The 12,658-nt window shown below is 43.4% G+C and overlaps 1 protein-coding gene across 1 annotated transcript in view; it reads left to right on the top strand.

The window, feature by feature from the left end:
- IGSF5 (immunoglobulin superfamily member 5) overlaps positions 1 to 12,658 on the top strand; it is a 63,036-nt gene that overhangs the window by 26,111 nt on the left and 24,267 nt on the right. Inside the window, exons 4-5 of the mRNA XM_055279734.2 lie at positions 408 to 707; positions 8,785 to 8,994. Of these exons, the coding sequence (XP_055135709.2) occupies positions 408 to 707; positions 8,785 to 8,994 (510 nt within the window). The remainder of the gene's footprint in view (positions 1 to 407; positions 708 to 8,784; positions 8,995 to 12,658) is intronic.

Raw genomic sequence — 12,658 nt, 5'->3', positions numbered from 1 at the left:
GAAGAAGGTGAAGCTCGTTTCTCTTTTTCCCTTTGCTCCCTGGACAGCCCAAGATAATTCTGTAGCTCACTTCAGGGATTGTATAGCCCCCTATGGCATGCACTTTTCTTTCCCACGTAATTATTTCCCCCTGGTATCTGACTTTTATGAAGCATTTTCTATGTAACTTTGTGCTTTCTTGTGAGCAACCTCACCTTCTTCAGAGACCCTGGCAGGTGTACAAAAAAGACCCAGATAAAATCTGAGTTAAGATTTCCTAGTAGAGACCCAGCCTCTTTGGGCTTGGGAAAATAGGTCTCACAAAATGTAATTTGAAGCAAAACTTAAAAAAAAAAAAAAGAAAAAGAGAACTTAGACGCGAGAGGCACGGTCATGACTTCAGTGTGTTTCTCTCTTTTCTTCTTTAGTTATGGGAGAGCTGTTCATTCCCAATGTTAATCTTGTAGTCGCTGAGAATGAACCTTGTGAAGTTACTTGTCAAGCCTTGCACTGGACCCGGCTCCCGGATATTTCCTGGGAGCTCGGTCTCCTGGTCAGCCATTCAAGCTATTATTTTGTTCCGGAGCCCAGCGACCTTCAAAGTGCAGTGAGCATCCTGGCTCTGACCCCACAGAGCAATGGGACTTTGACTTGCGTGGCTACCTGGAAGAGCCTGAAGGCCCGCAAGTCTGCAACTGTAAATCTCACTGTGATTCAGCGTCCCCAAGGTAAGTGAAGACGTTCTGCTTTATATGAAATGAATGATTATTTCATGCTTCAATATTATGTAGAATACTCCTTCATCCACGATGCCTGGAAAAATGATATGATGACCTTGATTTTGGGTGGGGATGATAAGGCCAATCACATCTGCTGTCAGCTTAATAATCTTATACCCTCATCTGCTTTTTAAATTCCATCTTAAAGTTTTTTTTCTCTTACTACATTTGAAAACCATTTAGAATCTTGCCAATTATTTATCATCAAAGAGCATCAAGTTTGGAGACAAATGCTTGAATTGAACATTTTTTTCTCTAGTTTTACCTACCACTGTTTCAGTTTGATCCCACCCCCTGGGCCAGTATGAAGCAGGTCCTCATATTGGAGGAAGGTGTTCAGGTTTTCCTGGATTTCTTCCAATCTTAGTGGAATTATAATGCTTCATTTTTTTCCGCAGCAAATCCACAATGTATTTGAAAGTGTCAAGTCTATATGTATATAGTTTAACTTGACTAAGTGACATAACTTTAAAGTTTAGATCCCCCTAAAGAATCTCCTGTGGGGTTTTTGGTGTACCAGACACTCTAACCACATTCCTTGAAGGGGCCCATAGCGCCTGTGAGCTTTGAGTCAGCCTGGACAGGGTGGGCCCAGGGTGCTGGAGATTGACTTTAACTTAACATTTTACAAAAAAGGAAGTGAGGCCCAGAGAAATTCTGTGCTTTCATCCAGGTCACACAGCCAAAGTGGCAGAGCTGGGCCTAGAAGCTGAGAAGAGCTTTTCTTCTCGTCTAAAGCTTTTCCCACCGTGGCAACACCTTTACCTGAGATCTTCCAAAGTTCAGAAGAAAGCCATAGCCAAAGCCAAATAATGATGGCAACGATAATAAACAGCACCCTATAGCCCTTACCAAGTTATCAGGCAGTATTCTGAGCACTTCTCAAGTATTCACAGAATTAACCCGCCCGACAGCCGTATGAGTGTTGCTGTTATTCCTATTGTAAGGGCAAGGTGACAGGGACAGTGCTGTTGGGATTTTGCCCACGTCTGTAGAGTGAGTACATGACAGGGTAACCTCTACTCACCTGTAGAGTGAGTAAATGACAGGCAGTCTGTCTCCAGAAACTGCTCACCTGGCAACTGCGCCCACCGTGTGAGCAGCCACTTGGTGGGTATATGAGGTCCCATGGCTGCCGTAACAGAGGACCACAGGCTTGGTGACTTAAACAACAGAAATGGATTTTCTCACAGTCCTGGAGGTTGGAAGTGTCATCAGGGCTGGTTCCTCCTTAGGGCTGGGAGGGAGCCTCTGTTCCTTACCTCTCCCCTTATTCCTTGTGGTTGCTGGCCATCTTCCACCTTCCTTAGGTTGTAGAAACATCACCCTCCTCTCTGCCTTCATCTTCACTTGGTGTTCTCCCATTTTTTCAGGTCTTTTCTGAGATAAACATTTTCGAACGGTACAGGTTATTTTTGCAAGATGCCTCTCAATTTGGGTCAATTTGGATCAATTTGGATTTGTCTAAAATTTTTCAACATATTTTGACTTAGGTTACATATTTTTGGCAAGATATAGGTAATATCATGATGACAGTTTTCATCGGCGTAAGTTTGACCCTTTGGTGAAGGTGGCATACCCTGAATTTATCCAACATAAAAGTACCTTTTTTGACTTTATAATTAATATGTAGCCAATAGATATTGTGGGAATATCCTGTTTACCCACAGCCTTTCACCTAATACAATTTTTTAAAAAAACTTTTAGGTTCCGCGTTACACATACTGGTTTGTTGTATAGGTAAACTCATGTCACAGGGGATTGTTGTACGGATTATTTTATGACCCACATACTAAGCCTGGTACCCATTAGTTATTTTTCCTGCTTGTCTCCCTCCTCCCACCCTCCACCCTCAGATAGACCCCAGTGTGTGTCGTTCCCCTCTATGTGACCGTGTGTTCTCATCATTTAGCTCCCACTTGTGAGAACATGCAGTATTTGGTTTTCTGTTCCTGTGTTAGTTTGCTAAGGATAATGACCTCCAGCTCCATCCACGTCCTTGCAAAGATGATTTTGTTCTTTTTTCACCTACTAAGTTTTACATTCATTGCCTGAATCAATTACTTCTCTGGTGATTGTAAAGAGTGATTTCCTGCTTCCATCATTCCTTCCGTATCCATTAATTGGTTTTCTTTTGTTAAACAAGAGACTTCCCTCCCCTTTCTTCCTTTTCTTTTTTTCTTCCTTTTTTTTCCTCACAGTTTTAGTAGGGACTCAATTTTGTTCAATACATTCTAATCTATTCCCGTCATTTTTCATTCTGACACCCAGATTGCTCCAGACTTGGTCAGTTGGTGTCCCTCCAAGCTGGTGCCGTCATCCTTCCGACATCCCCCTGTTAGTTTTTGAGCACCTGGACCAGTAAGGTGTTCCAGTCTCACTTTGCACTCCCCTGTCTCCACCTGGAATCAGTCATTTCTCCAGGGAACCAACCTTAAATATCATAAGTTAGACTACTTAAATATAATAAAGTATGGTCTAGGCTTTGAAAGAGAAGATTTAAAAAAATCCATTAGCACCAAATGGAATAAAATGGACTGGTTAAAGCATATATCTTAACAAGGTAATGATACAGCAGGAGCTCTGGGCTGATTGATGGTACTTTAGAGAGAGAGATTTTAGAGATTGGCTTGCCTGCAAATGTTTTCTTTTGCAGTGGAAGGGAAAGAGAGCACTTAATTTCCCTTGATCAGGTTTAATTCGCTGAATTCTTCTTAGACCAGAACTAGTGCCTTAACGACGGCAGCTGGAGGCATGGCTGCTCGGAGAGGGAGGCTCAGTGGGTGCTTGCAATGAGTCTAGCTTTATTGGACTCATTTGGAAAAGGGTAATTTGTTTCTAAATTATTCATCAAGATCCAGTGCAGCTGGTGGCTGGCTGCATGTTGTGTGTTTTGTGTAAGTTTTATTAGCTGGAGACCTCATGGCAGCCTTGGTTGGCAGAGCTGGTGACCAGAGGAGGCTGTAAGGAGAACAGCCAGGTTTCCAGAGAGCCAAGTGTTAATGGGGCTGTGCCCATTCAGGCTTCTTCAGGAATCACATAAACATCCATTTTTCCACCCATTTCCCAAAAGTGCAAAGCATTTGTTTTCATTTCTGAAATGATCCCTGCAAGTCATTGAAAGAAGAATGACGTCAGCTTTGGAAGCTTATCAAATCAGGGCAAGTCACAGGGTTGTATGAAGTACTTCCTGGTTTATAGTTCAAAAGGTTTCTTTAGAGAAAAGCGTACTGGGAGGGCTAACACTCATTTCAGATCTCTTTTTTAGAAATTGATTTTCTTAACTACAGAAATGATACAAACCTCGAGCATTGCAGATATATCCAAAACTAGAGAGTAAGGCCCTCTCACCCTGTCTTGGAAGAATCACTGTCAGAGCCATCTGCCCCTCGGGGTGGTTTTCTTTGTGCACTTATTTGTGTGTAGGTTGTGAAATGGTTAAAATGAAGTAGTGTTTTTAGAACACATGAGCACCTTGTAGAATGTAGTGATTCCTGGTTATAACCTTACCGTTTTGAGAAATGGCAATTTTGGGTGAAGAGAAGAGTAGTAGAAGTGACAGTCCTAGGCCTTTGCCCTGGCACTGATGGTGCAACTTTGGGCAAGTCAGCAACCTTCAGGGCTCAGTTTTCTCACCTGTAAAGTGGGTAGGAGAAGAATAGAGAAGTCCTCTCTCCCGGCTGTGGGTCAGAGACAGCAGAGGAGCCTTCTTCATAAACATGCTGAGGCTCAGGCTCCTCCTAGGGGTTTTGTTTCATTGGTTTTTGTGGAGCCTGGGAATTGCAATTGTAAAAAATGTTCCCAAGTTACTCTAATGGGCAGCCAGAATTGGGGGCTACTGAACTGAAAAAAAGGCCTAGCCTTCCCCTCCAGCCCGATCAAGTGCTATGTCTACACAGACTTGGACATTAGACAGCCTGGGTTCCAATCCCAGCTCACCCAATCACTAGCTGTGTGTCTTCTGGGCAAATTAGTTACCCTCTCTGAGCCTGAGTTTTAGAACGGTCCTTGCTCCAGAGCACATAGGACTGGAAAGGAAGTGATTGTCATTCACAGTATTGATTCGGAGATCTTTTTTTTTGGAGATGGAGTCTCACTCTCTCGCCCAGGCTGGAGTGCAGTGGCGCAATCTCGGCTCACTGCAAGCTCCGCCTCCCGGGTTCACGCCATTCTCCTGCCTCAGCCTCTCCGAGTAGCTGGGACTACAGGCGCCTGCCACCACGCCCAGCTAATTTTTTGTATTTTTAGTAGAGATGGGGTTTCACCGTGGTCTCGATCTCCTGACCTCATGATCCGATTCGGAGATCTCTTGTGTCGCCTTTAGTGGGCAGAGGCGTATGCTTTGCACATGATGGTGGTGACATTTGCTATTAATATGTACTTGGCACGTGTTGGTGGTGACATTTTATATTAATCCATTTGGTTTCAAGAAATTCTATACCTTTTAAAAACTCTATGCATTCCTTTGAGAGCATCTGGGAAATGCTATTTTCCTTTTCTTCACAGACGGGAAAAGGACAATCTCCAAGCAGAGGTTAAAGCACGTGGTAAAGTCAGTAATGAGGTCCTAACAAGCACACAATGGTGTGAAGTGTAGGGAGAAAGCCAAGCGGTGTTGACCTTGGAGCTAATCTTCCTTAGTGACTATGTGTGGGTTACTCAGGTATAGAATACTCATCCTCTCCAGCAAACCCGCCATTCACCTGAGCCAGGCACACCCACACCCTCCATAAGGGTACAAGGCACAGACCAGCACCCCGCTGTAGACTTTATGCAAATATATTTATGTCATACCTGGACCATATTTTCCTCAGAAGGATTATTCTACATTGGAGACAACACATGGCAGGATGGAAAGATATGAGCCAGGGGTCCTGTGGCTTCCTGCTCTGGGCTCCCTGTGCCGTTTACTTAGTCCCTCTGTCCTGAGCATCTTGTCTGCATGATGAAAAGATTGGATTATGGATGATATCTTTCCAAGAGTCTGTGTTTTCTGTCCCCTGTCAGATTTTTGATTTGTCAATAATATATGGCTATGATCTATTTTTCAGTCTACCATAAATGCACTCTTTTTAAAAAAATTAGTCCCATACTAAACAAAAATATACATGCATGTGTGTATACCTATGTGTATATATATATATATAAAATATATATTATATGAGATAAATTTGAAATGGTTATGAAAATAAGAAAGGTCTATCTGTGTAGCCCCAGCACTAAATCCTGCCTCTTGCTGACTCATACACTACACTTTGGGTTCCAATGGATTAAAGGGAGTCTTCAGCTTAAGTCTCACCTAGGCATAAAACTTGGAACATTTGCCTTCCAATGGAGCGTGGTCACAACAAATAGGAAGTGAAATAATAAGTGATGTGGTTCCTAATACCAGTTCCATTTTGGTCAGAGTTTGGGGCTTTTAACTGAATGCAGGCATCACTTTCTGAACTTTGTGTTTAAATTAAGGGACAACAGAGTGTTTAAAGTCCCTCTGGCCCTCATTCTCTCCCTTGAGTCAGTCACCATTCCCAGCAAAGTGTCCCTTGCCTTCTGTTAAACATGCATTCCCTGAAAATAAGGCAGGCTCTCTGTGTCCTAGATTAAGGCAGGCTCTCTCTGTGTTAGATTAGAGAAAATGTTATATCCAGATTCAGGAAGTTTGGCACACTCGTTATTTCTGTCTAGTAGGGGAAGGAAAGTCTACTGATAGGGAGTGTGTGAGTAAGTTAACAAGCATCCTGTCTCATGCCAGTGAGAATTTCAAGCCTGTCTCTTAAATCTTGAGCCAGACCTCATTGGTTAACCCCAGCCAGCTCCCTTATTAAGAAAACTTGTTATATTTGCAAACTTCAGTTAGTAAGAGTCCGTTAAACTGGAAATAGGATGACCACTGCCATCTTGAGCCTGTGCACTGTAGCTTACAGCATTCTCAGAACTTTCACACACACCCCTGAACAGCCTGGTGGGACAGGGGTTGTTATTGGTAAGTGAGCCAGAAGCCAAAGTTAATGCAGCGAGAAATGCTGGTCATGAGATTGCACTGGTTCCATCCACAGGAAACCTAAAGTTCTTGCTCAGTCACAAAGCTGCCACACAGTGGTCCAACCTTCAACTCAAGACTGTGAAGATCATTGATCCAACTCTGGACTTCATCATTTTATTATCACATCTGTGGGAGGGGGAGTGTGAGAGCATCCTGTCATGTCGTGGGTAGCTTGGGCAGTGTTTACATTTTGGCTGCATACAAGGGATTCCCAAAATGTGGTTCACCAACTGTCTGCATCAGAATCGCTTGGGGTATCATTCGGGATATCCTGACTCTGTGTCCCTGGAGGCGGGCTTTGAATCTGCATGTGCAGTGACATTCCAGGTGATGCTTGGGATTCTGCTGTCTGTGGAGCAAGGGGATAAATGTGCTCTCTGCATGTGAAGGGTCTGCCTTGTGTTAGTGCTTCAACTCTGGGGCTGGGAAGGTGTGGAATGGGAAGGGTGTAGTCTGTTCCTTCTATCTTCACCATTTTTGGGAGAACCCTTTACAAGTCTCTGTCTATTCCAGCTCATCTCGGATGGTGGGAGATGTGGAGACAGACAGCATTAGGAAAGTAGTTTGACTTCCTTATAATCTTAGAGTTCTGCTCTGGGCATCTTACTATGGGGAGAAAGGTGATCCCTAGACCTGGTTCAGCTGCAGCTGACTGCCTGGTGCATAGACTTCTCTTCTCCACGTAGAGTCATTTAACTTTGACACAGGAATAGCAAACTACTATTGCAAGGTCAATTTTCCAGGAAAATTCTAAGGAAGAACATCTAAGAGCTGTTTTTGAACTCCAGTCTCTGGTTCCAAAGTGGTGGATGGCCATTGATTTCAAAGCAAACCCCATGTTCCTTCATAGGAAGTCTACTGTTTCAGTATTTTCTAAAGACTAGTATCTAACAAAATAGCATGCATTTACATTAAGATACCACCCAAGCACGCAGGGTTGAGTGACAGCCTTTTGTTGAATAACAATTCACAGTTAAACAGATCAACTTAAATGTGTGTGGTTTGACTTCAGCGTGGTGTGCTAGGGAGAAGTGAAGGACTAGATGAAAAGTCTCTTGGGAACATCAGTGTAATTCCCATACTGTCCCTTTCTGTGATGATAAAAATGTTCTACATCTGTGGTGACTGAGCACTTGAAATGTGGCTAGTGCAACTGAGGCACTGAATATTTAATGACTCATACTTTTAATTAACTTAAATTTGAATTTGGATGATCATGTGAAGCCACGACAGCTCTGCCTAAGACATGGTGGAAAAGAATCAAAATGGCTTTTTCCTCTCTCCTTCTCTCCCTACATCCGTCTTGCTTCCTGATTGCTGTGCCTCGCCTTACCCTTTTTTCCTCCCACTTCCGTGACTACTAGATGAAATAAGAGGGCAACATACACACTAAGGAAGGTGTCTCCTGAAAAGCTATGGAAAAAGCAATTACTGTGTGAGGAATTAATTTGAGGATTGGGGAGTTGGATGCGGCTGGGGTGAAAGCCATGCACCTAAGTTCCTTTAGAAGTGACTCTCCCTCAGAATATCCTGGTTTCCTCTGGGCACTGGCCTGTCAACGAGTGGGGACATGGAAGGGAGAAAAAAATGTCTTTATTCTAGTCTTGTCCAGCGGTAGTGCTTAAAAAGTATTTCGTGATTAAATAAAGGATGTCAAACGTGACCATCACTATGCCAACCTCAGGGGACTGTCAGCCCAGCTCTGCCTTATCTACTTCTCAGGGATATTAGAGACATTAAACAAGCAACACCTGGATTGGGTTACTAAGAAGTTGTTTACTGGCAGAAATAATTATTGTGATGGAAGGTACTGTAGAGTATTGAATAATTAAACACATTGAAAGAAACTTGGCCTATGACGCCTAGCCATAGCAGGCTGAATAGTTATAATATTACTAGAAAACATAATGCAACTTATAATGGGGCAGAATCTGTGATTCTAGGCAGTGCAAGTATCACTAAAATATATTTTTTCTTCTTTAGACACTGGAGGCGGTATTAATATTCCAGGTATATTAAGTTTACCGAGTTTTGGTTTTTCATTGCCTACTTGGGGCAAAGTTGGACTTGGATTAGCAGGCACCATGCTTCTGATGCTGACGTGTGCTCTTACAATACGCTGCTGCTGCTGCCGCCGTTGTTGTGGCTGCAACTGCTGCTGCCGTTGTTGTTTCTGCTGCAGAAGAAAAAGAGGTAATTTTTTTGTTCATTTACATTTGTACATACTTTTGAACTTTTGGTACAAGCAGTTGAACTTAATGAACTCATCAGCTCTTTCAAAAGATAGATTAACTACAATATCACTTTACCTCTATTAGAATGCTATTATAAAAAAGACAAAAGATAACAGGTGTTGGTGAAGCTGTGGTTGCACACTGTTGGTGGGAATGTAAATTGTTGCAGCCTTTATGGAAACAGTATGGAGGTTCCCCCAAAAATTAAAATAGAGCTATCCTATAATCCAGCAATCCCACTCCTGGGTCTATATCCAAAAGAAATGACATCTTCATATTGAAGAGATATCTGCATTTCCATGTTCATTACATCACTCTTCACAATAGCAAAGATATGGAATCAACCTATGTACATCAATAGATGAATAGAGAAAGAAAACGTGGTATATAGACACAATGGAACACTAGACAGCCTTCAAAAAGAAGAAAATCCTGTCCTTTGCTACACCCTGGAGAGACCTAAAGGACATTATGCTAAGTGGAATAAGCCAGACACAGAAAGGCAAATATTGTATGATCTCCATTATAGGTGGAATATAAAAAGCCAAGCTCATAGAAACAGGAGGTAGAATGGTGGGTGTTACCAGGGAGTGGGAATGGGAGTTGGGGAGATGTTGGTCGAAGGGTACAAAGTTTCAATTAGACAGGAAAAATAAATTCTGTAGATCTACTGTACAGCGTGATGACTGTAATTAATTATAATGTAATGTGTACTTGAAAATTGCTAAGAGGGGTGGAGCCAAGATGGCCGAATAGGAACAGCTCCGGTCTCCAGCTCCCAGCCCCAGCGACACAGAAGACGGGTGATTTCTGCATTTCTGCTTGAGGTACCGGTTTCATCTCACTAGGGAGTGCCTAACAGTGGGTGCAGGACAGTCGGTGAAGCGCACTGTGCGCGAGCCGAAGCAGGGCGAGGCATTGCCTCACTCGGGAAGCGCAAGGGGTCAGGGAGTTCCCTTTCCTAGTCAAAGAAAGGGGAAACAGACGGCACCTGGAATATCGGGTCAGTCCCGTCCTAATACTGCGCTTTTCCAACGGGCCTGGAAAACGGCACACTAGGAGATTGTGTCCCGCACCTGGCTCGGAGGGTCCTATGCCCACAGAGTCTTGCTGATTGCTAGCACAGCAGTCTGAGATCACGCTGCAAGGCGGCAACGAGGCTGGGGGAGGGGCGCCCGCCATTGCCCAGGCTTGCTTAGGTAAACAAAGCAGCCAGGAAGCTCGAACTGGCTGGAGCCCACCACAGCTCAAGGAGGCCCGCCTGCCTCTGTAGGCTCCACCTCTGGGGGCAGGGCACAGACAACCAAAAACTCAGCGAGAACCTCCACAGCCTTAAATGTCCCTGTCTGACTGACAGCTTTGAAGAGAGTAGTGGTTCTCCCAGCACGCAGCTGGAGATCTGAGAACGGACAGACTGCCTCCTAAAGTGGGTCCCTCACCCCTGAGCAGCCTAACTGGGAGGCACCCCCCAGTAGGGACAGACTGACACCTCATTCAACCGGGTACTCCTCTGAGACAAAACTTTCAGAGGAACTATCAGACAGCTGAATTTGTGGTCTCACGAAAATCCACTGTTCTGCAGCCACCGCTGCTGACACCCAGCCAAACAGGGTCTGGAGTGGACCTCTAGTAAACTCCAACAGACCTGCAGCTGAGGGTCTTGTTTGGTAGAAGGAAAATTAACAAAGAGAAAGGACATCCACACCAAAAACCCATCTGTACATCACCATCATCGAAGACAAAAAGTAGACAAAACCACAAAGATGGGGAAAAAACAGACCAAAAAAACTGGAAACTCTAAAAAACAGAGCACCTCTCCTCCTCCAAAGGAACGCAGTTCCTCACCAGCAACGGAACAAAGCTGGATGGAGGATGACTTTGATGAGTCGAGAGAAGAAGGCTTCAGACGATCAAACTACTCTGAGCTACGAGAGGAAATTCAAAACAATAGCAAAGAAGTTAAAAACTTTGAAAAAAAATTAGAAGAATGGATAACTAGAATAACCAATGGAGAGAAGGGCTTCAAGGAGATGATGGAGCTGAAAGCCAAGTTTCGAGAACTACGCGAAGAATGCAGAAGCCTCAGTAGCAGATGCGATCAACTGGAAGAAAGGGTATCGCTGATAGAAGATGAAATGAATGAAATGAAGAGAGAAGGGAAGTTTAGAGAAAAAAGAATAAAAAGAAATGAACAAAGCCTCCAAGAAATTTGGGACTATGTGAAAAGACCAAACCTACGTCTGATTGGTGTACCTGAAAATGATGGGGAGAATGGAACCAAGTTGGAAAACACTCTGCAAGATATTATCCAGGAGAACTTCCCCAATCTAGCAAGGCAGGCCAGCATTCGGATTCAGGAAATACAGAGAACGCCACAAAGATACTCCTCAAGAAGGGCAACTCCAAGACACATAATTGTCAGATTCACCAAAGTTGAAATGAAGGAAAAAATGTTAAGGGCAGCCAGAGAGAAAGGTCGGGTTACCCACAAAGGGAAGCCCATCAGACTAACAGCTGATCTCTCAGCAGAAACTCTACAAGCCAGAAGAGAGTGGGGGCCGATATTCAACATTCTTAAAGAAAAGAATTTTCAGCCCAGAATTTCCTATCCCGCCAAACTAAGCTTCATAAGTGAAGGAGAAATAAAATACTTTACAGACAAGCAAACGCTGAGTGATTTTGTCACCACCAGGCCTGCCCTAAAAGAGCTCCTGAAGGAAGCACTAAACATGGAAAGGAACAACCGGTACCAGCCCCTGCAAAAACATGCCAAATTGTAAAGACCATCGAGGCTAGGAAGAAACTATAGCAACTAACGAGCAAAATAACCAACTAACATCATAATGACAGGATCAGATTCACACATAACAACATTCACGTTAAATGTAAATGGGCTAAATGCTCCAATCAAAAGACACAGACTGGCAAACTGGATAAGGAGTCAGGACTCATCAGTGTGCTGTATTCAGGAAACCCATCTCACGTGCAGAGACACACATAGACTCAAAATAAAGGGATGGAGGAAGATTTATCAAGCAACTGGAAAACAAAAAAAGGCAGGGGTTGCAATCCTAGTCTCTGATAAAATAGACTTTAAACCAACAAAGATCAAAAGAGACAAAGAAGGCCATTACATAATGGTAAAGGGATCAATTCAACAAGAAGAGCTAACTATCCTAAATATATATGCACCCAACACAGGAGCACCCAGATTCATAAAGCAAGTCCTCGGTGACCTACAAAGGGACTTAAACTCCCACACAATAATAATGGGAGATTTTAACACCCCACTGTCAGCATTAGACAGATCAACGAGACAGAAAGTTAACAAGGATATCCAGGAATTGAACTCAGCTCTACATAAAGTGGACCTAATAGACATCTACAGAACTCTCCACCCCAAATCAACAGAATATACATTTTTTTCAGCACCACACCGCACCTATTCCAAAATTGACCACATAGTTGGAAGTAAAGCTCTTCTCAGCAAATGTAAAAGAACAGAGATTATAACAAACTGTCTCTCAGACCACAGTGCAATCAAACTAGAACTCAGGATTAAGAAACTCAGTCAAAACCGCTCAACTACATGGAAACTGAACAACCTGCTCCTGAATGACTAT

Source organism: Symphalangus syndactylus, chromosome 5 (assembly GCF_028878055.3).
Source record: "Symphalangus syndactylus isolate Jambi chromosome 5, NHGRI_mSymSyn1-v2.1_pri, whole genome shotgun sequence".
NCBI classification, from domain to species: Eukaryota; Metazoa; Chordata; class Mammalia; order Primates; family Hylobatidae; genus Symphalangus; species Symphalangus syndactylus.
The sequence above is the reverse complement of the archived record's forward strand: the minus strand, read 5'-3'. Positions and strand labels throughout refer to the sequence as shown.